The sequence below is a fragment of the Squalius cephalus genome, assembly GCF_949319135.1.
Source record: "Squalius cephalus genome assembly, chromosome: 2".
NCBI lineage: Eukaryota > Metazoa > Chordata > Actinopteri > Cypriniformes > Leuciscidae > Squalius > Squalius cephalus.
Window position 1 is genome coordinate 18,810,054 of NC_137123.1, and position 25,819 is coordinate 18,835,872.

General features: G+C 37.4%; 1 protein-coding gene and 1 long non-coding RNA gene across 2 annotated transcripts; both read right to left on the reverse strand.

The window, feature by feature from the left end:
• Positions 1-3,727: 3,727 nt before the first annotated feature.
• LOC307150708 lies at positions 3,728-14,359 on the reverse strand. The gene is made up of 3 exons (XR_013819769.1): positions 14,193-14,359; positions 4,292-4,518; positions 3,728-3,961 (listed from the first exon to the last, which is right to left on the reverse strand). It is a non-coding gene; the product is annotated as an uncharacterized lncRNA (long non-coding RNA).
• Positions 14,360-21,999: 7,640 nt separating this feature from the next.
• dand5 (DAN domain family, member 5) lies at positions 22,000-25,241 on the reverse strand. The gene is made up of 2 exons (XM_079858169.1): positions 24,020-25,241; positions 22,000-22,962 (listed from the first exon to the last, which is right to left on the reverse strand). The coding sequence occupies exons 1-2, from the start codon at positions 24,500-24,502 to the stop codon at positions 22,681-22,683; spliced, it is 765 nt and encodes a 254-aa protein (XP_079714295.1). The 5' UTR covers positions 24,503-25,241; the 3' UTR covers positions 22,000-22,680.
• Between the last annotated feature and the right edge of the window lie 578 nt (positions 25,242-25,819).

Genomic DNA, 25,819 nt, shown 5'->3' on the forward strand with positions numbered 1-25,819 from the left:
TACTGAACGGTTCTGTGGGGAACCAGAAATGGTTCTTCTATTGCATCTCTGTTTTTAAGAGTGCATAATGACTCAATTCTAAGGACTTTTTGGTTATTGGAACAACGTTGTTGAAACGTACATTTTTATGTGGGGTGGGGGGGGGGGGGGGGGGGGGAAGCATAGCCTACCTTATGACCTTCCAACTCATTTTTGTGGGGTAGCCTACGGTCAAGTCACTAAATTTAAAGGCAATCGAATCAGAAAAGCCAGGGAAGCTCTTAGTCCTTACAGGTGTAATAGCGATGCCACGAGGAGTGAAGATGATCCCGTTCAGCCGGTGTCTCTGCCATCCTTCAGATTCTGTCACTTCTGAAACGCCACAAACAAGACCCAACGGCCCATCAATAATACAAGAAAATGCATCAACACAACCTTCCAATACAAAACCGTCCAAAAGGTGTAGCATCAGATTACCTTGTTAGTTTAAATAAAATACGATTGCATGCATTCAGAAAGGGTTTCAAAGTTTATCCCCGATAGTCTATATTTCTTTAGACTTGGAGAGAGATAGCCTCTATACACAGAGCCATAGCCTACATGAGATATAAGATTGTGATTCAAATATATAAACATTGATTGAAACTGAGAACATGTTGAACAGTTGAGCAGCATATTTCACAAACCGCAGTTTCCAGCGTACGAATGATCCTCAGCTCTATGAGCAAAACCCGTTACTGAACTACATAATTCAGTTTACTAAATAATAATAAATAATACTGTGGATTTATAAATAATTTCCCAAAAATGCCAATGATCTGATACAGAGAAAATAGGCCTGACTCTGACAAATCTTCACTTAAAATTAAAATAAATCCAGCAGGGTTAAAAAAAATTGACATTGTTGTATAGGCTATATATTGTTAATATAATGATTATCTTAATTAACCTTTTAAACGTTTTTGGTCAAATGAAATAAAAAATAATTTAATGACCGACACACGGATAATAGTGCTTCATTTTCTGGGGCAGTCAAGCATTGTCGCTTGTATTTTGAATTTAGATATGGGGAAATTAAATGGAAAAAATAAATAATTATATGTTGATTATTAATAGTGATAAAATAAATAAGACGTTGAAGAATTTTGTTCCTGTTGTTTGGCCAAATGCTATATCTTAATAGATACATGATATACTAAATAATAATTATAATACGTTTTTAAACAATATTTAAATAAGCGTCTCGCATACTTTATAGTGGATATTTTTTTAACTCTTTTTACCCACTTACCAGATATTCTTTAAAATAAATTAAACTGTTAATTGATCAAAATAAAAACTATTTGGCATTTCATAATATTTTATTCAACAACTGCTCTGATTGTGCGGATCATCAAACAAAAGCGTTGCTTTGTGAAAGAGTCAAATATTTTGCATTAAAAGCACTATATTGCATTTCCGTATAAATTGCTTAATTGATTAATTTGTTTTATCCTTCGTTATTGATCAACATTGATTTCGTTAGTTTATTAAATATAGCCTATAATTAGCTTACTATTTTAAAACAATTCTGAACACTGTAACAAATATAGCAAAGCTTAACAAATGGCCTGAGACTTACCATTGAATTAGTTATTTTAAACACAAACTAAAAATAACCATTCGTATCGCAAAATAAATTAGGCTACATGATTTCTAATCATAATTATGATATTCTAAAATACATTCCCATTCAGTGCAGCTTGCCAAACAGAATTTTAAATCCATTAATGTCTCGCTTTAATTGTGTAGCCTAATACAAATATATATTGATCATACAAAATAATGCTATAGCAATAACATAATGTTGCGCATTTATTGATAACTATTATTGAAGAACAATTTAATCAGCTGAATAAACCCAATAGCCTACATTTATGTATTTTATGTATCAATGTATTTTAATGTATTTTACCAAAATGTTTTTAAGAACAATGTATAAAGAACAAAAATAATTTGCCATGAAAATACAGTGGAAATTTAATACAGTAAAATTTGAACTTCAAGGGGAAATTGGTGAATTAAAGTGACCATATCCAAAAAAAAAAAAAAAAAAAAATCATTTTCAACAATCACTGCCTATTAAATAAAACTGTATCTTGCTATAATAAAACACGTAGGCTATGGGCTAGATTATATTTGGTATTTCAAATCACAATCTGCATTTATTACAACATAAAACGACTCGCATACAAACAGTTCTGCAACCACTTGAATCTCTTCGAAAATATGATCGTTTACACCCCAGTATAAGTGTGTCCTTTTTAACTGTTCTGTGGTTAATAAGCCTAATTAATAACTTTCAGCCATAGATTATGAAGACGTGTAAAATGAACATAGGCCTGCGCTTTCATCCAGCTACCGGGAATATAATTCAGCCTCAGTTTTGATCATCAAACGGTGTATTTATCAGCTTGTAATCGAATTCTGTGAAACTATTAAATCCCCGATGTGAGTTTATTGCAACGAGTGGCCGAGGAACGACTGACGGAACTGAAAGCTGAACTTCTCACTGTGAGAAATATTCCCCAGTGGCTCTTTTTCACACGGAACAATTAGAAGCAACAGTAAACTTCGTCTTTAACGATCGAATAATGCGTTCCAGGTCGAGTTTGGAGCGAATCGGACTCGCCGTTAATTGCGCTCGCACAGCGCGGGAAAGAGTGAGACCGGCGCGGGTTCAGCATCACTGAAATCCCGGTTAAAGTTAACGAGAGTCTAGCGCTGCCCTGCTCGCCACAGGACCTCTTAATGTGACCGCAATGCAGCGTAGGCGGTACCACGCTGTTTTAATACCTGGCAGAAGACAAGACAACAGCTGTAATAAACTACAGTTAAAAAGGCTCTCAGTGCAGCACAGAAGCGCTGTAGAAACCTGTGTGTATCTGACCCGAGTGGACCATGAGCAGTATCTATTTGTATTAGAGGTCACTGCACATTTGGTGTGCTCAGGTATGAACAATTTCAATTGCACAGCATGAAAACAACTGTGTCATTAAATTATAAAATAATGTACAGGCTACTTGATCCGTTAAATTCTGTTTGTTACAGTGACCATATGAAGACTGCATCACTGTAAAAGAAAAAAGAAAAAGAAAAAAAGTTGCTGCCTTAAATTTAAGTACAATCAACTTGGATGTTTTAACTAAATTTAGTCATTTCAACTTAAATTGCATTAAACGGATTTAAAAAATGAATTGAATCTTGTACTTAAGTTGAAACTTGTTTTGATGAGTTAAAGCAATGTAAAAACATGTTGTCATAACTTATGGATCATTTCATTTTTTACAGCCTGATGTTGTCATCAATAATACAAAAGCACAATGCCACCTAAATAAAGTCACCATCAATGTAACAAATACATGCAATACAAACAGTCCAATGTACACAACTATAAAAAAAAAAAAAAAGAAATTCCTTAAAAATGTGGTTTCATGCAGAGATTTTTATGAATGCCCCTTTTCCTCAAGCTAGAAGACAAGCACTTTTTATTTATAAAATTGGTGCAAGACTCTTTAGGCCTTTGAGTTGTAATTATAATTCAGAGAACAGATCATAAGCATTAAAATAACTTAATTACAACTGTGTGCCAGTTTTCTTAAACTGAGGAAATTGTTTTTACATTTATTAAAAAATTACTACTCTTAATTATTTAATAATACACTAGATTTAGAATTATTTAAAAGCATTACTTGTTGCAATATAAACAAATTAACCTCTTTAACAAGACAGGTTGGCCACAAATAAGACAGGACAGGTAATGGCTGTAAAATTACTACATGACTTCAGCTGACTTTTATTATGAGAGATAGATGAAAACTGCCATGTGAGCCTCCTCTCTTGTTTTAATCTGGCTCTCTAAGTGCAGTTTTGAATTACAAAACATTCTCTCTGTTTTTTCCCCCCGCCGTTTCTTTTCTTGGTATTCTGTAACGGTCTTCTGCTGTTCATTTTAAGGAGAAATGGAAAAAAAAAACCAAGAAAAACAGTTACTCCCAAGCAACAAAGTGGCAAGAATGCGAGTCTTGGCCTCGACTGCTGCTCTTAACATTTTCTCATCTAAAAGAGGACGTTTTCAGAAAGTGCAAATGGATTTAAGACAGATCTGACACAAATTGGATTATAATTCACTGCAGGACATGTGGTCATATCCTGTAATAGTAGGTATTACAGGACATGGAATTGACATCATTTTAAATCATAAACTAAATATAGTTCGATTCTGAGAACGAAAGGACTCGGACACATTATGTGTCCTGAAGGCACAACAAACCTTTAGAAAAGAATTCCACCTTAACTTTCCACACAGCTCAGGTGACCGGCAGCAGTGTGTGTGGTATTTTAGTGAGGGGTGCGTCGAGCGGTTCATTTATCTCCAGTTCACCACCACAGGCCTCGTGGTCTGATAACTGTAGATTTGCCTGGCAACCCACAGACCACAGCGAGGGCGCTTCGGTGCGGATAACCATATCTTCATGCAGGATCCTGGTCTACAACAATCTGAAAGAGAGTGGTTTTGGCGTACGTGACCCGAGCCTCAACATGCGTGCATGACAAGGCCAATGTTGTTTCGTCAAACGTCAGCGTAGACCACAAAAAAAGAGGAAGTTTCTTCAAGTGTTACATGTCAAAGAAGGATTATGATAAAGAATAAAAGGTTCACTGCTGTGACTTAAACCTAACTGGCTAATTTCATCCTCTAAACTACTATTTACAAAGAATCCCAAACTTTATGAATGCTCTTGTTGGTTCAGTGACCGAAATTTGTATCCAAATCTCTTGCCATTTCTTTCTTAGCAAAGCCACAAAGACATTTAACTTTTTTTTCCACTCACTCACTCACTCACTCACACACACACACACAAACATCCCTTCATTTAATAATCTCTCTTTGCTTTAACACGTCTGTTTCCCACACAGCCTGCATTAACCACAAGGCAGATTTTCCGGGGGGAAAAACGCCTCTACAAGGGCCTCAGAAGAACCCTCTGAAATAAATGTTTCAATTTGTGTCATTTTGAAATTTCAGGTCATACTTTCCATTGCAGTGTCCCATGTTCCAGTGCTATTACGTAAGCAAATAGTGTAATCATCTTCCCACGAACAACGAGGACATTGTTATTGTTGCATAGTTTTCACTATTAGTGTAGTGCACTCAGTTTTTGCATTCATTTAACCTAGCATACTTCCATACTTACACATACTTCCCTCCTCTATAGCAGGCGAAAAACAGTATGTGACAAAGTATGTCTGAATTCACAGTATTCATAAAAGAGTAGGTACCTGGATTACTGACTTCTTCCGGGGAATTTCTTAAGTGTGCATAAGATGGACTCTTTACAATCCCATGAGGCCACGGGAGAGGATTTGTGAATACTAGTGAAGTGACACAACTTACACATGATAATGACAACATGGCGAATGTAACATGTACGTTTGAATTACATTTATACTACACACACATACTGTATATAGAGCATACTTTTTTAGCGGTCGTGAAGTAATTACTTATTCGAAATAAGTTCCTACTCAAGAGAGTATGTCATTTCAGACCCAGGCGTATTTTTGCAGGCCAAAACCTGGAAACTAGCATTTTAGCTCTTCTGGTTCCATCATCAATGGGTTTTTGGTTAAATGCCTGAAATAAGATCTGTGGTGAACACAAGCTCAAGATATTTTCATGTTTTGTTCTATAGCATAAAATATGTCAATAATACTTCCTTGTGGTTTTTTTACTTGACTTAAGGCAGTTGTTAACAAGTGTCTAAATGCGAGTTTGTCGAGTATGTTAAAATGTTGGAACAGGTAAACTCATCTTGTCCGCTTTCACAGCCTCATTGTTTATAATCGCACTCTTGCAAACTATTTTAACTCACATTTTCAGGGAAAACGTTTTTAAATAAAGACAGAAAAGCTTAGTGATGGTGACGTTGAAGCCTACGTTCAGCTTTTACCTTCTGCCAATTGTATTTAGGCTTCATAAAAATCGTGAAGATTATCATGATGAACAAGAATCAAACTTTTGTTGGTCACTGAGCTTATTTTCCAAAAGCCAATGAAAAAACTCCACTTGGTCTTTGTCGAGGGAACCAGGGTGATGCAAACGTGTGTGTAGGCCTAAAAATATCCCTCTGCAACGATGGACTCTTCAACCAGCGGAAGACCAGGTGCATCTCACACAACTCTGACTGTAATCGTGGTAAAGTTCAATCTTAACCCCAGGCCTGTCTGTGATTAGCTAAGCCTGGACCACCAGCAACTCCACACAAACGATGTTCCTTAAAAGCCAAATCATGTTCTGTTGCACTGGATCACCGCAAAGTGACCTTATCAGCTGAGCACACTGCCCGTGGCGTTTGGCCGGAGATCCGCCTAGGGTCACTGCATATGCCTGGCTGCTCTTCAGGCGACAGGCTAACTCGTGTCCTTTACTCACAGCTAAAGCCCACCAGACAAACACAACAAACCATTCTGTGCCACTGAGGACAATTTCATTAATTTAGTTTGAAATTTTTCTAAGTTGTCCCATGCAGTGCCTGTGAATTTTCCTGCCTCTTACTAGTCTAATGAATGAGGTTTACAAAGAAACCAATTGTTTGATGACAACATGCGTCCTCATTGTCTCCGTTGGCCCTTGTTACCTCATTTCTGGAAGCCCCTGCGGTGCAAGAGGTCAGACTCCTGGGCGGACGCCACCAATCCAGTCGCTGTTGAAGAGTCGAGGGCGTTGACTTTGGCACTTTGGGGTCTTTCAGAGCCGAGGGCATTCGGGCAGATGCTATAGGGGGTCACTGGCGTGTGAAACGGGATCGCTGGATGCAGGACGGCCACAGTACTGCGTGCATGTGTGTATTCTGGAGTCGGATTTATGTAGATTGCAAGGACTCATACACACACATGCATTGTTATAATGCAAATAAAAATGTCCAATTACAAACAAGTTTGGTTTTGTGTAACTTAACACCACAGCTACTTTTAATGGCGAAAACCAGGTAAAAATGGCACATGATGTGAAAAGATTAAAACCGTTCTTCGATAAAAAGAAATCTCACTTCAAAAGTCTCAGGTGAATTAAAAAATTCCAATTACAAACAAACAAAAAGATGTTGTTCAAAGAAGATGTTTATCACAATGCGTCCTTCTGTTTTATTCTCAACCGTTATTCATGAAGCACTGTTCAGATTTGACTCAAGGGCATCCAGTGTTAACACGGCTGTTTTACTCTTGGCTGACGGTAGCTTTGAAGCACAGTGCTTGGTGTGCAACAAGGCAAGAATTAGTTTAATAAAGCCATTTTATAGCTAATGTTTTGTTGAGTTTGCTACTCCTGACTGGGAGGCTTTTGTTTTAAACACTTTTCTTTCTTCAATTTTTGGATGACGTCCTGTTTAATTCAAGCCTGATGAATTCTGCTTATGTTTTTCACTGCCTGTTTTTCCTTTTCACACTTATTCTACCTGTCTCTCTTCCCTTACAATGCCTGGCCTTTACATCTTTCTTTTTGTTTTGCCTTTCTGTTCTCTCTCCCCCATCTGTCTTTAAAAGATTTAGCTTCTGTCGTCTTCTCTTGGGTTCTTACTCCATTTCTCATCTCTGTTTTGTGAGCTTCAGCTGTTTTCTTTCCAGTTCTCCATCTGGCCCTGATTACATAAGTGATTCATATCAATCAGAATTCATAGGGAGTCATACCTGGAGTCATACCTGTATTGATCTGCTGTTGTTACATCAACATCCCTGTGTGTTATTTCAGTTGAGTTCTACCTCATGAATTCCTGACAGCAAGAGTCAAAGGAAAATAAATCTTCCAAGATGTCTGAAACATCAAGAACGAGTTTAATAAAACTGCAGCAGTACTGAATAAACTTACTATTTAAGGCTATAAAAAGGCTGTAATTTATGATCTAGGACATTGATAATATATAACAATATATGATCATAAAGTAAAATTCTATATAAATATGCATTTAAAAAAAATCAATTAAAACGGCATCTAAAATAATTTTTCCTTTTCTTTTTTGTTGCTCTTTTTGTATAATTTAAGGTCTTAAATTATAGTAATTCTGCAGGATTTTGTCAACAAATACTGATATATGCAATTCAATTTAATAGTCAGGATATATATATATATATATAGCTTTGTTATAAAAGAAATACAAAAAAAAAGAGCTACAGAGGAGAGCATGAGGACAAAAACAACGGACAGTTAATTCTTTGGCATTAGTGAGAATCATTTGGCAATAAAATTTCAATGAGACAATGAATATTTATGATGACTTGCTGAAACCACACACACACACACACCCTCCAACACTTGGTCACAGCACATGGAGAGCCAGCTGTTCCCGGATGACCTGGGCATCTGCCCTCTCAGATAGGAAGAGATTACAAATATCAGTCGAACTGTGACAGAAATGATTGGTGGTGTTTTATTACTGTTCCTGAACCAACCAATCAATTACTCCACCTTTTTCTGTCCCACTCAATGTCTCTCTCTTGTCCCAGTCATGAACAGTTATGCACAGTGCTTTAGTATGTATATGCTATGTATAGTATTTATATAATACATCTTGTTTCTTTCCTTGCCACTTCCCTTAATTTCATTACTAAGACACACACACACTCACACCACACCCAGCTTTCTCTCAGTCTCATGAGTGCCAGTGCCCAGGCTGTGATGCCAACAGTGCAAAACTCATGCCCAGACCTTCTGCTGCCCCAGATAGCACACTGTGTGTGTGTGTGTGTGTGTGTGTGTGTGTGTGTGTGTGTGTGTGTGTGTGTGTGTGTGTGTGTGTGTGTGTGTGTGTGTGCAGATGCAGAGGACAGTAGGGATTAGTGAATAGATCTCTACATGCAGCCTGCTTCACACACACACACACACACACACACACACACACACGCGCAAGAATATTACTTAGTAAGTTAAATGCTCCCTTATTGTCTTATTCATCATTAAATAATAATAATCATAGTTATTTTGACAAATATGATTTAAATGCAATATATGTCGCTTTGCATAGAACCGTCTGCCAGATGCATAAAAACGTACATGGGGTCACCATGCTGAGGTCACATGACCAAGAATGATAACTACTGATAATAGTAAAAAAATATTTTAAGTGTAAAGTAAAATTAAGTGTAAAATAGAGTAAAAAAAAATTTGAGCAGCAAAGTAAGCAAACAGAAATAAACATTTATTCACTTGGCAGGTGCTACCTTCCAAAGCGAGTTGCAATGCATTCAAGGTATGCATGTTGTCAGGTTGTGTTTTCCGGAAATCCAACCCGTGACTTTGGAAGAGCAATGCTCCACCAGCAGAGCAATAGGAACTATAAATATATACAACAAAATATGACACCACACACAGCAGAAAGTCTGAGGCGATGAAGGACAGGTTACGCACCTGCATGAACCTCTAACAAGTTGAGACCCGAGAGGCAGTGCTTAAAACCAATGCATCCACACCAACAGGTGTCAGTATAAAGACAAAGAAACAGATCGAAAGCTTCCTGATGAACAATAGATTAAACAGATCGATATACAACATACAATGTGCACAGACTGATAGACAGACAGATAGATAGAACCAGACAGAGATGGATGGATGGATGGATGGATGGATGGATGGATGGATGGATGGATGGATGGATGGATGGATGGATGGATGGATGGATGGATGGATGGAACCAGACATAGATAGAACCAGACATAGATAGAACCAGACATAGATAGATAGATAGATAGATAGATAGATAGATAGATAGATAGATAGATAGATAGATAGATAGATAGATAGATGGATAGATGGATGGATAGATGGTTAGATGGATGGATAGATGGATAGATGGATGGATAGATGGATAGAACCAGACAGATACAGATAGATAGATAGATAGATAGATAGATAGATAGATAGATAGATAGATAGATAGATAGATAGATAGATAGATAGATAGATAGATAGATAGATAGATAGATAGAACCAGACATAGATAGATAGATAGATAGATTGATAGATAGATAGATAGATAGATAGATAGATAGATAGATAGATAGATAGATAGATAGATAGATAGATAGATAGATAGAACCAGATGGATGGATGGATGGATGGATAGATGAAACTAGTACCCTCTGGAAGTATAAGTACAAACAACCACATTCACCAAACCGGCCTCTGTCTGCACTAATTCAGACACACACACACACACACACACACACACACACCTGCAGTAGGACGGCGGCCTTTCAGCCGCGGGACAGACTGTATTTTATCAACACAGAACACAATGTGCGGGTTAAAGGGATTTGAGACGTTGGTTCATTGTATCTACAGAGGTATTGTGTTAGTTCAGCGCTGGTAAGTGAATTAAAGGGCATTAGAGCGTCCGGCGCTATGAGCTTCACATTAGCGGCTAACTGAGAGCTACGTCTCACAGGAGGAAAAAAACTCAGACGACGCCAAGAGTTAGAGAAAACGTGTGAGAGGGTCTGTCTGTCTGTGTGTACGAGCGAGGAAAGTGTGAGAGAAAGACTATTAGTTGACGCTGTGATTATCAAGGCAGTTAAAAGCACGGCACTGCCTCAGTGAGTGTGTGTGCGAGTGTGTAAAGTGCCTGGCGCGAGGTGCTAATTTAGAGGAATTAAAGAGCACTAGACAGGGCGCTTTTGTGGCAGCAATTCCTGGTCTAATCTGCCTGTGCCTCAACGGACACACACACACACACAGAGACAGAGAGAGAGAGAGAGAGAGAGAGAGAGAGAGAGAGAGAGAGAGAGAGAGAGCTGAGATCGGGCACCAGGCCCATATCACTCCAGGCTATATGGAAAGCTACAACCACAGGGAGAGAGAGAGAGAGAGAGAGAGAGAGAGAGAGAGAGAGACAAACATATATTTTTCGACATGCACACTGTCTAATCCTACCAAGAAAACATTAGTTCCTTTATTGTGCCGCACTAAAGTCTTGTTGGAATTACACTCTTATTAGCATGCTGTGGTTTTGTCTTACTGCTCAAATTGGTCCCCCAGCGATCAGCTCGAGCAATCATCATCACACCACAACAAATGCACTTTCTTCACCGTGGCTTTGGTAAGAAAGTGTGTGCCAAGCACAGAAATGTAAACACACACCAAGTTTAACAGAGTAATGAGGTTGTTTTCATACAGGGTTCTCAAACTGTCGTCAGCAGCGCACTACAAGGAATGGAGAAAATACAAAAATGTGTTTTAACTTAAAATGATCATAATTCTATTAATGTTTCATTTTAATGTTTTGAAGGAAGTTCCTTCTGCACCAAGGCTGCATCAAAAACACAGTAAAAATATTGTAAATTATTGCAATTATATATTGCAATATTGTAAAATATCATTACAATTTAAAAGAACTGTTTTCTATTTGAAAATATAGTAAAATGTAATTTATTCCTGTGATCAAAGCTGAATTTTCAGCATCATTACTCCAGTCTTCAGTGTCACATGATCCTTCAGAAATCATTTTAATATGATGATTTGATGCTCAAGAAACATTTATGATTATTATCAATGTTGAAATCTGTTGTGCTGCTTCATATTTTTGTGTAAGCAAGCAGTGACAGATTTGAAGGATTCCTTGATTAATAAAAATGTATTAGTAAAATCTTTTGTAACATTATAAATATTATTAATCGATTTAATGCATCGTTGCTAAATAAAAGTATTAATTTCTTTCAAAATAAAAATCTTACTGACCCCAAACTTGTGAAAAGTAATGTATGTTTCTGTGTTTAATTCTTATCTTTCCTGCTAACTGCTCTGGAATGATATTTATATTATATTTATGTCCAATGTAGCTATGCAGAAATGCTGTTAATTAATTCAAAGTTACTATTTTGGAAATCATGCACAAAAATATATAGGCTAGATATTTACCTTATTTGTCTGTATTTTCTTCTCACATCATATCTTTCAATTCAAAGACACTTTTTTCCTCATAACCAGGAGCACCAACAAAATAAAAATAATAATTTAAAAGACTTAATTAGGGGGGGAAATGATTCCTTGGTGGAAATCATTTTAAAATATAAAAATGGTATGTATCTTTATTTTCAAACTTCTTTAATAACATCTTTAAATTCTTATGATGACAACTAAAAGCAAAAAACTGAATTTTGTCTCTTTATAATATCACACTTACTTTTATTATTTTTTTAATGCAGAGAATATGAATCTCTAAGAATGAAAATATATAGGCCTAGCTGATTTGAAGCAAGGTGTTACAACAGCACAGTTCAAAACTCCTGATTTCACATGCACACACACAGCGGTGAACATCTGAGCAAAATCTGCAGTTACAAGACATCCGAGAGCCTCTAGTAAACTCAAACAAAATGTATATCCATACACAATAACTTTGCTGATCACCACAAACGAGTGATTGTGTCCACACACATTTAATCATGGTTTGATTTTAATCCCCCCCCCCCCCCCCCCCCCAAAAAAAAGGATACACTAAAATGTCAGATTTCCTTCTCCGTTTGTTTCTCTTCCCCCTCCCCCGTCTCTTTTTAACACCCTATCAATTTCTCTGTACCCACTTATTTCCCTTAATAACTTTCAAAGGTTGCCGGGCAACATGTTGTTCTTTTTTAAGTTACCATGGCATTTATTTGGCATACGGTATCCTTTCTCGCTGAGAACATGGGGGTTGCCATGGTATCGGTGGGCACCTTATAAAGCAAACTATTGTGTGTGTGTGTGTGTGTGTGTGTGTGTGTGTGTGTGTGTGTGTGTGTGTGTGTGTGTGTGTGTGTGTGTGTGTGTTGTAAAAACCGATGCCAGGTTCCTTTAAGTCTCAGGCACTCTAGATGCCCAGAATGTTGAAAAATACTAGGCTGCATCATTATAACAACTACCACACACACACAACTGCACTTTAAAACGTCAAAAGGCCCCACATTTACGCTTGTTTAACTTTTACAGGGTCATATTAAGATTTCTTCTACTTTCATGAATATTTTCACATAAAACACACTGCTCAGGTTCTGTCAACATGCTTAACAACACAAACATCGTTGTGTAAAATTTTTATTTATCGATATTCACTAGGGTTTTTTTTGGGGGGGGGGGGGGGGGAGTGTTGGGGTTAAAATAGAAATTGTAAATCCAATGGTTGGGTTTGTACATATTTGACCCAAACATGGGTTGAAACAACCCAGCAATTTTTACTTTATTGCATTTTTCTACACATTTTTTTTTTTTTTTTTTTTTTGCATAGGTCAAAATGACTGCAAACAAAATTTGTCAATTTTGTCATTATACAACAAAAGTTGAAATCCTTAATAATATCTACCTGCAGTGTCTTAACAACATAGGAACATTGTAAAAGTTTTAAATGGAAAATATAGTTTAAATGAAATGTATTTTCTTTTAATGCATACAGTACTGGGTCTCTTCCAAACTTGCAGTCTCATTTAAACGTTCATGCGGATGTTTCACTATATATTATTCATGACATTTCATAGATAAATAGATAACAATAAAAAATATAAAAAGGAGGGTGCTGTCTAAACCCAAGCCTTCACACAAACCTGTTGACATCAAAAGCAAAACTCTCATCTTACATGAGTTTCTTATAGTGAAATATAGATATAAAAGACTGTCAATTACAATCTGTTCACACAAAATAAGCACAAACACTTGTCAGAGTATCATAAATTGAGACGGGGTGACGTTTTTGCTTTTTTGTAGATCCATATTAAAGTTATCTGTAGGAAATTAAACTAATTTTCAAAATAACCTCTGGCGCCCTCTAGTGTATTTCAGGGTTTGATGCAACACTCGATATAATAATTCATGGAATAACTGGAAGTTTGTTTTGAACAAAACGTTAATTACAGGAAGGATGGAGACTATTAAAAAGTAGGTCGAATTAATCTTTAAAACTTCTTCTAGACAGGATACTTGATACTTGATTTTGATCAATTACAATTTCGTCAGGATGCCTAACTGAAACCAGCCGTTTATTTGTCTAATAGTAGGTAGGCTAGTAATGGTAGATATCACATTTTAGCTTTCTCAACAACAGCAGAATTAAAGCGACAAAGGTAAACAAAAGGCAGACATGAGCGTCGTCTGAGTCTGCACAGGATTCACCTTGTCATAAAGGAGCACTTGGACTAATAAAGCTCAAACTTACCGATGAACTGCTGACTCCCCCTGCAAAGAGGCCGAGTCCGGGCGGGAAAGAGACAGCAAACACAGTCACGTGACATTTTTTTCAGAATATGCGCCAAAAAACACTTTAAACTCGTTAAAATATACAATAAAAAGGAAGTCATATGTTGTTACTTTTCTCTACATCGTGTAATGTGCCTACAATTCAGAAAGTCAAACTGTTGTATGTGCTGATTTGATTCATATTTAGGCCTATTTGACCCTCTTTACCCTGTGGACATACCATTTAAATGATATTTTCACACTATTTTTTTCAATTTAGTGCTATATATTTTTAAATTATGCACTATAAAATATTTTGTTCACCAGTGATATTTATCATAGTCTATTTGTTTCCTTCACACATCATAACTTTCCCATTCATAATCTTCCATTATGTAAAATAATAACAATAACAAAATAAAAATAATAATTAAAAACAATTGGGGGAAAAAAAAATATTCCTTGTGGTGGAAATTAAGACCGAAATGAGGGATAGTCATTTCAAAATCACTTTAAAATATAAACAAATACATATTGAAATGGTTTTTATTCTACTCTTTATTCATATCATTAAACATGTAATGCATTTTTTAATAGATTTTCATAGTTTCGATCTAAAGTCTTGGTCCAGGACAACAAATAGTAGACCTAAAATATAATCTATAGACTAAAGGTATTTAAAAAGTAGGGGAAAACATTATTGAAGAGATGGTATAAAGTTATAATGTGACCTTCATATATATATAACTCTGGAACATAAAATTGCCATCTATATATTTGCTTATACTTAGATCGATTTAGGGTCAGGCCAGGTTTTGGCATGCAGGGTCACAGATGGAACACAACACTGAATATATTTCAGAAACTGGCATAGCTACCCAGCCATGCCATCTGCCTCACACACACTTTCATATATACACATATATAAAAAAAAACATGTAAACACTTAATCAGGAGGTGCACATATGAGAGTGGATGTATTCAAGCTTAAAACCCCCTGTCTCACGCACGGTTCTAGTGATCACTCAACCTTAAGCAGAATAAAAGCCCCCTCTCATCTGTTTTTCTTGTCTCCGAAGTGTTATAGAGTCCATGCCAAGACAGGAGAGGCGTTAAAGACAGATAAACTCAGCCATCTTGCAGGTGTTTCTATCAAAAGACTCATACAGAGCCAAACTCAGCCTGGCAGAGTCTTAATGCCCCTGACTACTGTCATTCTCAGGAGACGTATGTCATTGATAATGTGTGTGTGTGTGTGTGTGTGTGTGTGTGTGTGTGTGTGTGTGTGTGTGTGTGTGTGTGTGTGTGTGTGTGTGTGTGTGTGTGTGTGTGTGTGTGTGTGTTCTGCACCTGTCAGATGATGGGAGGCAGTGTGTGAGATAGAGAGATGAAAAAGAAACCATCTGTGTTTCTAAAGAATCAAACAAAAAGGAACAGAAAAAATTATCTAGAAGAACCTTCAAGAAGAATTAAAGGACAAAGTATATGTCTAAAAGAAAGCGTACAAGTGATTTTAGTTGTTTTGTTTAGATAAATTGTCCCTAGAAGTGATCTATATTAAACAAAACATAATTAATGCGTTTGTAATTCATTCATCTGAATTAATTTAGCCTATGTTTTACTCATTTAATTTCTAGATGTTAATTGCTTAACACTATGTTTGGCCCTCTGGCGGTTAAAGCATAAAATTACGTTGGCTATACATGTAATAAATAGTTTGGTTATTAGGCTACATAAGGCTTTGCTTTGCTCTTCTGCGCGCGATTAATCTGATTTGAGGCTTATATGGTAATAGAAAAATATCCTATAGAAATATCTATTGAAACAACTACCACACGCTACTCCTCACCATGCACGCGCCGTAGAAGGGACCTTTATTTACAATCATGACGTACACACTTACGGACGGAAGTAGCCTATGAAGTTTCCCGGGAAATCCGTCCCGACAGCTCTAAATTAATCGGGGGTAAGGTTATCCACTATTTTATATAATTTTGGCATATATTTTCAAATAACCTATGTTTTCAAGCCTGTTAGAAAACCGGGACATAGGCCTATTGGTTTGTTTGGTTTATGAATAAAAAAATATAAAAAAAAGTATCTTACAATAACACTTGATGACTGCAGCAAACACATAAATGGACAAATTATAATTTCCCAAAACATGATGCAGGTTTATTTCAGCTGAGTTGCATTTTGGTTGATCCTAATAAGATCTGTAGTTGTATTTTATCTCTCCCTCTCGTTACTTTAACTATGGGTGACAAGGGCACCTTGAGCTGCAGATGTTCTCACCGATGACAGATGGTATTGGCATCATCAGTGTATGTGTGTGTATGTGTGCAAGTACGCTGGCATCACGCAGGGACAGCGGGCAGAGCCCATACCGGCTTAGCGCCACCTGCACCCCCTAAATTCTAGCCCGAGACCCCTCTCCCACTTCTGTATACGCTCTCTGTGTGATAATGTGTGTGGGAGTTTGAATTCTAGGCAATCACAGAAGCAAAATCACAAGAAAAAAAAAATCCCAAAACATCAGAAATTGGCCTTGAAAATACAATAACAATGTCCAAAAAAACAATTTACCTAAAACTGGCATTCTCAGTTCAGATTGCTGCCCGATGGGAGTCTGAACAAAAGAATCTGGATTCGCAGTGAATCGCAATTGCAGTGTTTGATGTAAAACAGCCGTCCTGGATGTGTAATTGATAACAGAGAAGCTCTAATTGTCTCATTTATCTTCATGCAGACAGCGCAAGGCTGGTGGAGCGATTACTCTAGCCTGGCCAGCAGAGTTAGGCACAGCGGGCGGATGAAATCCAGCAGAAGCCCAGGCCAGAATCTCTCCAACATTACATTTCAAACATTTAGACCTTTTCAGTTTCTTTCTGTCTGGTAGCAAAACATCCAGTTCTATCACTTCAGTGTGACTTTTCCTTTGATTTTAAGTGACATATTATGTTATTCTGTTCTGTATACTATAGTGGAAATGGAAGGTCCAATTCAGTGTATGCATTGCACTGTAAGAAAAGTCTGTAGAAATACAGCATAATGTATGTTAATATGATACATTTTCTAGATATATATTTTCACAGGTGTTTTATGCATGCTTTGAAATACGATTTGCATTGTGTTGTGTTCTCGGGGCTGAAAGAAAGCTCTGTGAAATTTTATGCCAGAATATGATCTATTTGTGCACATTTTCATTCTTAAAAATAAGAATAGTTCCACAGCAATGCCATAGAAGAACCTTTTTCGGTTTCCCAAAAAACCTTTCTTTAAAGAACCCATTTTTTCTTAGTGTGAAGAACATTTTCATAATCTAAAGAACCTTTTTCCCCACTATATATAACCTTTTGTCTAATTGAAAGGTTCCATGAATGTTAAAGGTTCTTAGAACCATAGATGCCATAAAAGGACATGTTAGGACACTATTTCAAACACTGCAACATTCTCACAGCTCTTCTCAAAAAGTTTTGCACGGCATCTGTGTCATGTTTAACAGAAGACATTTAAAAGCTTGAGGGAGTGTCTCTCACTACCGCTCTCTGAGCGTTGTGATCCCGGAATAAGCGAAGAATCAAAGTCCCAAATCAATTAGAGACTCTCTGGAGTCGGAGTGACATTCAGAATTCACGCTCATCTGTGCCCAGATTCTCTCTCTTCGCTGCACTCCGCTCAGCACAATGCGAGAAACAAAATGGCTCCCGCGGGCACTTCCTGCATCTCTGAGAGTGATGAATTCTTAAAGAGAATTCCATTTCCTCTTCCTCTTTCCCCTTGTGCACTCAAAAGCCATGTGTCGAAAGCTAAGGAAAAGACAAATAATGAGCTTCTCCCCATTAAAACCTGGCATTCATTCCTGGAAGAAATTTTTCATTTCTCCTCTTTCTTTCTCTAGATTTTCTCTCCCAGACACTAGAATTTAAATGTTGTACTGTCCATTCATATGCCTCTGTTCCCAAACCTAGTAAACTGCTTTGCTATTTATTGCCTAGCACAATTGATTTTGATAGAGTTTTACATTTGTATGTGCAATTAAGTATACAACACAAATATTTAATGAATTAGTTATACATAAAAAATAATTAGTCTGCCATTTTGGACATTTTTTTCCCTATGTGCTCATCGCAATGCATTATGGGATGGCCCTATACCTTTGAAGAATATATATTTAAAATTGGCATGAAATGGACGTTGCGATATTGTCTTCATTATTGTGACGTACTGTCTATCTGAGTGAAACAGCTTCTGTTGTCCATTGGGAATTGATTGGATGGTTGTGGTTTGCTATTGGTGGATCTCATGTGAGTGACAGGAGGCCCCGCCCTCGCGCCAGTAAACGCATCATCCGAGAAGAGAAGAGATGTTTGATTAAGTTATTTTGATGAAAGATTATGGGGGCACGTGAATTTTAAAAACATGATGTGCACGAATAAATCATTTAAAATAATACTGAAATATTCCATAAAAAAAAAAAAAAAAAAAAAAAAAAAGAATTGTCCATTTTGATTTATTGTGACTTTAAGAAGGCAGCAGCATAACTACACTGCCTACCTTTTGGAACAGCTTTCGTGTTGGGAACACACATATGATGCCTTAAAACGTGGGCAGCTCATAGGCGCTGGAACAGAGCTTATGTCTCCTGTTCTCTCAGGGTAAATGAACACAGTTATGCTGATGCCAGCAGACACCAGCACACATGGACGCTGAGCTCTGAAACATGGCACGACAGGAAAATATGACATCAGGCAGGGCTACACAAGATGCTTTTGCCAAATGTCTAGCCTTAATTACCCTAATTAATGCAATTAGAGTTGTTATGTGACATCACCTGCATCTCACAGGCTTTAATCTATAATGTCTAATTAATATGTTTGCACATCCCACAGGTCAAAAACCAGGACTGAAAATCACATGCATTTGTGCATCTACATGAGAGCGACAGAGAAATACAATAAACACAAATTGCAGTAATGTCCTTTCATGTATACTTATTCATTTGGATTTAAAATCAAGCGTCGTATGTGTTTGTATGTCAGTTTTATATTCCTAAATGAACTCTTATGTATTTCATTCATATGTTTTTAAGTACTTGAATTAAAATTGAGCCACATAAAATTGCTTTGTCTTGCAATCTTGAGTATTGGCTTCAGAAAACTTGTAATATAGTTCAAGTCACATATACCTTTATGATACTTATATAGTGTTTTATGTATTTTAGGGATGCATAAAAAACAGATTTTTCCTTTTATGTTCCATTGAAAAAACTAAAATAACATTGGCATTGGAACAACATGGGGGAAGTAAATAATAATCACAGTTCTCATTTGGGTGAACTATTTCTTCAATTTCTTCTAATACCAGGAGCAGTTTGCTATAAAAACATGCTAAATGTACCATGAATGAACACTACAAAAAACCTGGGTGCTTTACATCACCACACTCTGTTTGGAAACTTTTTAATTCATTAAGAAATAAAGACAAAAACAAAACCAAATAAAAAATGACTCCATAATATCTAAAAAGTGTGAAAAAAGGGTATTTACAAGTAATGATTTGCAAATGTACATTTTTTGCTTTTTAATAAGACACATTGGCTAGTTGTGTCCTTTTATATCTGCAGCTGCTCTGGGTTTTGTAGATATTGTGGGTTGGACGTGAAGTGAAGGCAACTTAATGTACAATTGTAATGGAGAATTGTGGGATCCGACTGAAGCACTGGAAGCTGGCGATGCCCTGCGGCACAAACTCCCTATGGCAATCATGTGCCAACCTTGCCCAGCTGCTCCCGGGCACCCGTGCCACATCCATGTCATTGCAATCGAACCATCTCTAAGTTTACCCTGGCATTTCACACTAAAGACCCCGAGGCATGCAGGAACGCGGCCCCTATCACCATGCTTAGAGCTGTCAGGTCCAACCAATCCACCATCCACCCATGGACCCGCTTCAGACCCATGCCTGCATTTCAAAGGCCTCAATCAGTGCCACATTATTAGGAGGGTTCAATATGCAAAGGTCCAACTGGTCCACTCTCAGGAGAAATGCAGTGCTGGGCATGTGTGGGGTGATTGCAAATTAAACCAGGCTTAACAAACATAATAAGATGGGCTGAGTGACAAGTTATAGATACTAGTTTTTTCTCTGCCGTTCATGCAAATATATAGGCCTATGCATACAAATAATCAGGTTTAAACATAAAAGGCTTGTTTTCGCTGTAATGCTTTAAAAATATTTCCCTAGTTGCTGTGAACCGACCCCGCTGTTCCTGCAGTCTCGCGATCGCACTAACCACGCGCCACTTAAGTTTCCTCTAATGCAGTTTTAATGTCGCATTTCTCTTGCGTGTTATTCCGCCGTTCTTTGCTTGCTCAACCTTGCACATATAGGCTACTTAGCAGCTCGCGTTGTAGTCATTGTCTACCTTTAACGAGCTTACTCACGGTGGTTATATTTCCCATAGCTCTGGTTCTTGGCACGAGTGAAGCGCGAGCCCAAATAAGAAAAAAAGCCCCCGCCTCGTGCAATTCATGCCGTGGCAACGGCGCCCTCAATGCCGCTAAAGTGTTTCGCGGCTTATAAAAAGCTCCACATCTGTTGCGCGACGCGAGGAACCACTTTGGTTTAAAATAAATTATTAATTTACTTTTTCCACCAAATTAACCACTATACAGATAAGAACTGTAAATCCACAACACACAAAGAGTTGGTGGAGCGGAGGAGGCTCGTCATATTTAAAAGCATCTCGCGCGCAATGCAAGTTGAAGATGGCGTTTTGACAGACTGCCAAGGCGATGTAAAGAAGAACCCCCTTGTTCTCCCTCGGGCGATTTTTTCCTATAGGATGAGTAAACTCGACCTTTTTTTCAGTCCTGTGCCAGAAAATCGATGAATACAACTTTTATTTTTCTCTGACACATTCAGGACTGAAGTGCAGCTGTCCTATAGGGAGATGGGGATTCCCACAGTTTTGAAAAGAGTGATTAGGAAGCAAACGGGTAAGTGCATTTTGATGTTAAACGATAGTCTAATTAATGCAGCAAATTAGGGTCTTTCTTGCTTATGGACGTATTGTTTACTTAAGCTAAATGAAGATCAGTCCATATTCTCTATAGCCTATCCCATAAATGTAAGGCCTATAGCCTGCTTAGATGTAGGCTAGCACCCTTTAATTAGCCTAATTAATTTCCATTTGGGAAATATATGGATCTATAGAATAATGTTTTTGAAAGGAATCACACCATGTCTGCATTTATTTGACCAATAACACAGTAAAAGCTGAAATGTGAAATATTATTACAATTTCTAATAGCCTATTAAAACGTAATTTATCAGCAGTCATTACTGCAGTCTTAAAGGGATAGTTACAAAAATGAAAATGTTGTCATCATTTAATCACATTTATGTTGTTCCAAACCTGTATGAGTTTCTTTCTTCTGTTGAACACAAACGAAGATATCTGACTTCCATAGTATTTTTATTTCCTACTATGAAAGTCAATGGCTACCGTCCACTGTTTGATTAACACCATTCTTTAAAATATCTTTGTTTGTGTTCAACAGAAGAAATAAACTCATTCAGGTTTGGAACAAAGGGTGAGTAAGTGATGACAGAATTTTAATGTTTTTGGTGAACTATCCCTTTAAGTGTCACATGATCCTTCAAAAATATCGGTTAGACATTTCTCTTTGTGAGAACAATCTTTGTAGGCTACATTTGGTTGAATGTTTTTGATGGTAAAGCATTATGGAGGCATTTAAAAAGAAAGACTTGCAGGCTGATTTGGGTTTTCTTTCCGTTGTTTTATTGATTTCACATAGCTTTTTATTGGCTACTGCAACAGTGTGAAATTTGTTGCATTGTACAGGTTTTTTCTTTGAAATGTAAAGAACTAGCTATAAATATCTAATATTTCCACTCAAATACATCTCCACAAAATGCAAGAAATATACCTCCATCCACAAGGTTGTAGTCAAGTAAACTGTGCCACTTTTGACAGTCATCTCAATGTCATAAGTGGTCCAATTTACCCCATTTCACACTATTCTTTATGTAGGGTGAGTAAAATGCATTGCTGAGATAATTTTCATGCAACCGCGACACTTACTGGTGAAACTATGAAATGACACGTAACCATCAAAGTAGCCTACTGGATCCTTCATTAAACTGATGAACAGCATCGTCATTACAAGTTAACAACACAAAGATCCCGCTGAATATCAGACGGTAGTTTACAGAGACGCTTTCCCTGTATTCACAGGGACTCGTGTTTAATACATCCCTAATCGTATTTGGGACACTTTTATCAGACACGCAACACAAATATTTCACATTTATGTGGCTATATAGGCCTAGTCCTCAAACACACACACACACACACACACACACACACACACACACACACACACACACACCATTGGTGAACTTAAATATTAGAATAAATGTACGAAGTGAAAACTTCTCAGTTATAAATGAAACATTTCTGTGTTTGAACCTCTGTCTTTGACCTCTTCACTGCTAGTTTCGCACTTGCACTCCTCGACGACCATGACGCGCCTCTCGCGCACCTCAGTCCCGCAGCGCAGCGGCACGCGCACGGAGCGCGATTTAGAGGGGCCACAGCGCGTGCACGGAGCTCCTGCATGTGCACGAGCCTCTCCACTGGACGGGACGAACATGGAGCTGCACTGACCGAAGCAGAGATGATTGTGAACGGTCACCGTCTCACAGCCGTCCTCCGTTATGCGCTGGGAACGGTGAACACAAACAAACATGTAATAGGCTATAGCAACACGTTTCTCAACCAGGGGCCTGGGCCCGGGCCTCAAGATGAATAATGATTTAAAATAAGACAAAGCAAGCATTAAAATAAGCTAAAACAACTAAAAATCAAAATATTGACTTAGCCTAAGTCAAAAAGGTTGAGATCCACTGATTTAAAGGCAAACTGTTTCAGCTAAGTTAATGATAACAATAACGACGATGATAATGATTTGTATCACTGAAAATTAAGACATCATAATCATTATCATTTACCCACTGTCATGTCACTGCAAGAATCATTCTTTCCTTCCATAGGACAACGCATTGTGTTGTCAAGCTAAATTGCATTTTAGATTTATATAGGCCTATATATAGAATTTTCATTATATTTAAACATAACACATGGATATGTGTCCATATATTTATAGGCTATATAATTTGTTAACCAATAATTCTAGAGATGTAAAATCTCCTTTATCAGAAATATAATTCAAAATGGTGAAACATGTGCATGTTGTCGCTTTGACACTACTTTTATTTAAATATTACTGTGTTGCATAGCATATAGGGCTGAAATGTATTAATGATATAGGCTATAACTTGTTTTAAAATAGGCTATAGCCTACGTTTCTCTAAAAAATCCTTAAAAAATAGGGCACAATGTAGGCTACTGTATTAATTTAACGGAATTTTTTTACGTATTTATTTTTTTACAGGTGTTTTACCTGTTTTTAGAATTTTTGAAACACTTCATTGCAATGTGTTTTACGGTTAACGGAAATGTCCGTAAATTCACTAGATAATGTCCGGGTAATAAGCTACCAGTAGCCTACTTTTTCTGTTATTTTACGGATTAAATTTTTACAGTGAAAATCGTGTGACCATCATCACTAATAGGTACCGTGGTGGGCCTATAGCCTATATGACGTCACAGAATAAAATACTTCAAGTTTCACGCTCACTTGTGTAAAATCACTTAAAAATAAAATGTGTCTAACCTTGTTGACAAAAACATTTCCCCGAACAGTAATGCATTCTTACCTGTGTGAAGGGCACCGCGGCACAGCTCTGTTTGGTCATGTCTTTGGGGTTGATGCGCAGCGCCACGGCCTCTTTGCTTCGCTCGCTTTTGTGCATGACTTTCTGCCACATCTCGAGACCCTGTTTCCTCCTCGCGTCTGCGCCGGTGCCGCTCGCGCTCACCGGAGGGAGAAGGGCGGCGGGTTTGGTACGGGTGAGGGCTGACGGACCGGCACGTCCGAGGGCCAAGAACGCGGGAAACGCGCCTCGACTCGGGGAGTTTTTGGACGGCACATGACTACTGGTTGCCCGTCGCATAAAATGATGAGGGTTTAGTTTGACAACTCGAACAGATCCCCGAATAGGTTCGTCTGGTCCATTCCCGGAGGATTCCAAATCTTTCGCCATGTGTCGGTGAAAGTCCCGTTGAAAGGCGCTGCGAGGGAAAGCGCCAGCCAAAGTGACCACTGACAACAGGATAAAAACGCTGATTTGATCGGTCATTTTTTCAAAATTATAGAATGTTGGTTCAAGGTTTATCTCAAATCGATTTAGCTGAAGAAAAACTCTCTGAAGGATGTCGCTTGTTGAATAAAATCTCGCGGTTCAAGGTTCCGTATGGTCACCTTGCTGTCGTGGTGGACATGAAGCCGGAGCTGACCGTTTATATACTCTCAACGGGTTCTTTCATGACTGCTCATCATTGCTTTATTATAAGTGTGAATATTGCTATTGTACTCAGATAATGGCTGTGAGTGACAGGTGAGTTTTCGTGAGGCTGTGACAAGTGCACCTTTCATCTCATCTCTTCTCTTCATATCACACCCGTGGGAACTGAGGAACTTTGCTATTGTGTGCTTTTCACATTTAGCCTTTTTAACATGACATATCAGTACAGTTTTATTTCACTCTTTAAATTACACTTTCAGCTGCATCAATAGATTTTTTTTTAACCAAAGTGAAAATCTTAATTTCTTTTTTCGCTTTACCAAAAAAATAGGCTTATATACAGTCTAGTAGGCTGCTCTGTACTGTTCACATACTATGCCTCGTTTACTCAGAAAACCCAATTTAAGATTAAGATTAATTGATTTGTTTGAGTGGCAATTCTTAAGACTTTTTTAATTTCCTTCACTTCTGCAGTTATCTTTCTCTAGTTTCATTCACTCATTTCCCAAAGTCATCTTGAATGTTGAATTGTCAACGGAAAAATTTAAGAGAACATTACATAAACTGACTTCATAAACTGATGTTGATTTTCTTGAAATTATTTTGTTTGAACTCACCAGTATGACGTGTTCCCTTTGGTTGGGCACTTGGAACTTACTTTTTTTATTTTGTTATTCTCTCTATTCTAATGTAGCGATGCAACAAGAAATCACAGTTATTTGATTTCAAAGGTAGGGAAGTAATAAATAGCATGCTTTTAAAATGAGCCCTACTGTAACTTCTGACTAAATCATTAATGAAGTTAGTCACCTTGTAGAAGTAACCTATTTATTACTTCCCTTCATGTCGTATAATGATCTTTTAAAATTGTATTGCAAACACTTACAGTATGTCATAAACACCTTGTGAAACTTTTAATTGTGTTGATATAATCCCTATATTTGTGACAATATCTTGCAATCAACCATGCTTGAGTCACACACTTCAACATTCAGCATGTAAAACACAACAATGTTTGCTATACTAAGTCAAGAGTAAATCTAAAGTAAATGATCAAGTACGCTCCACACTACTGTTCTTTTTTAGTTACTAGAACTCTTGTGTAAGTGAACTACTAAGCTTTTGTCAGTACAACATACTATTCCTATTTCA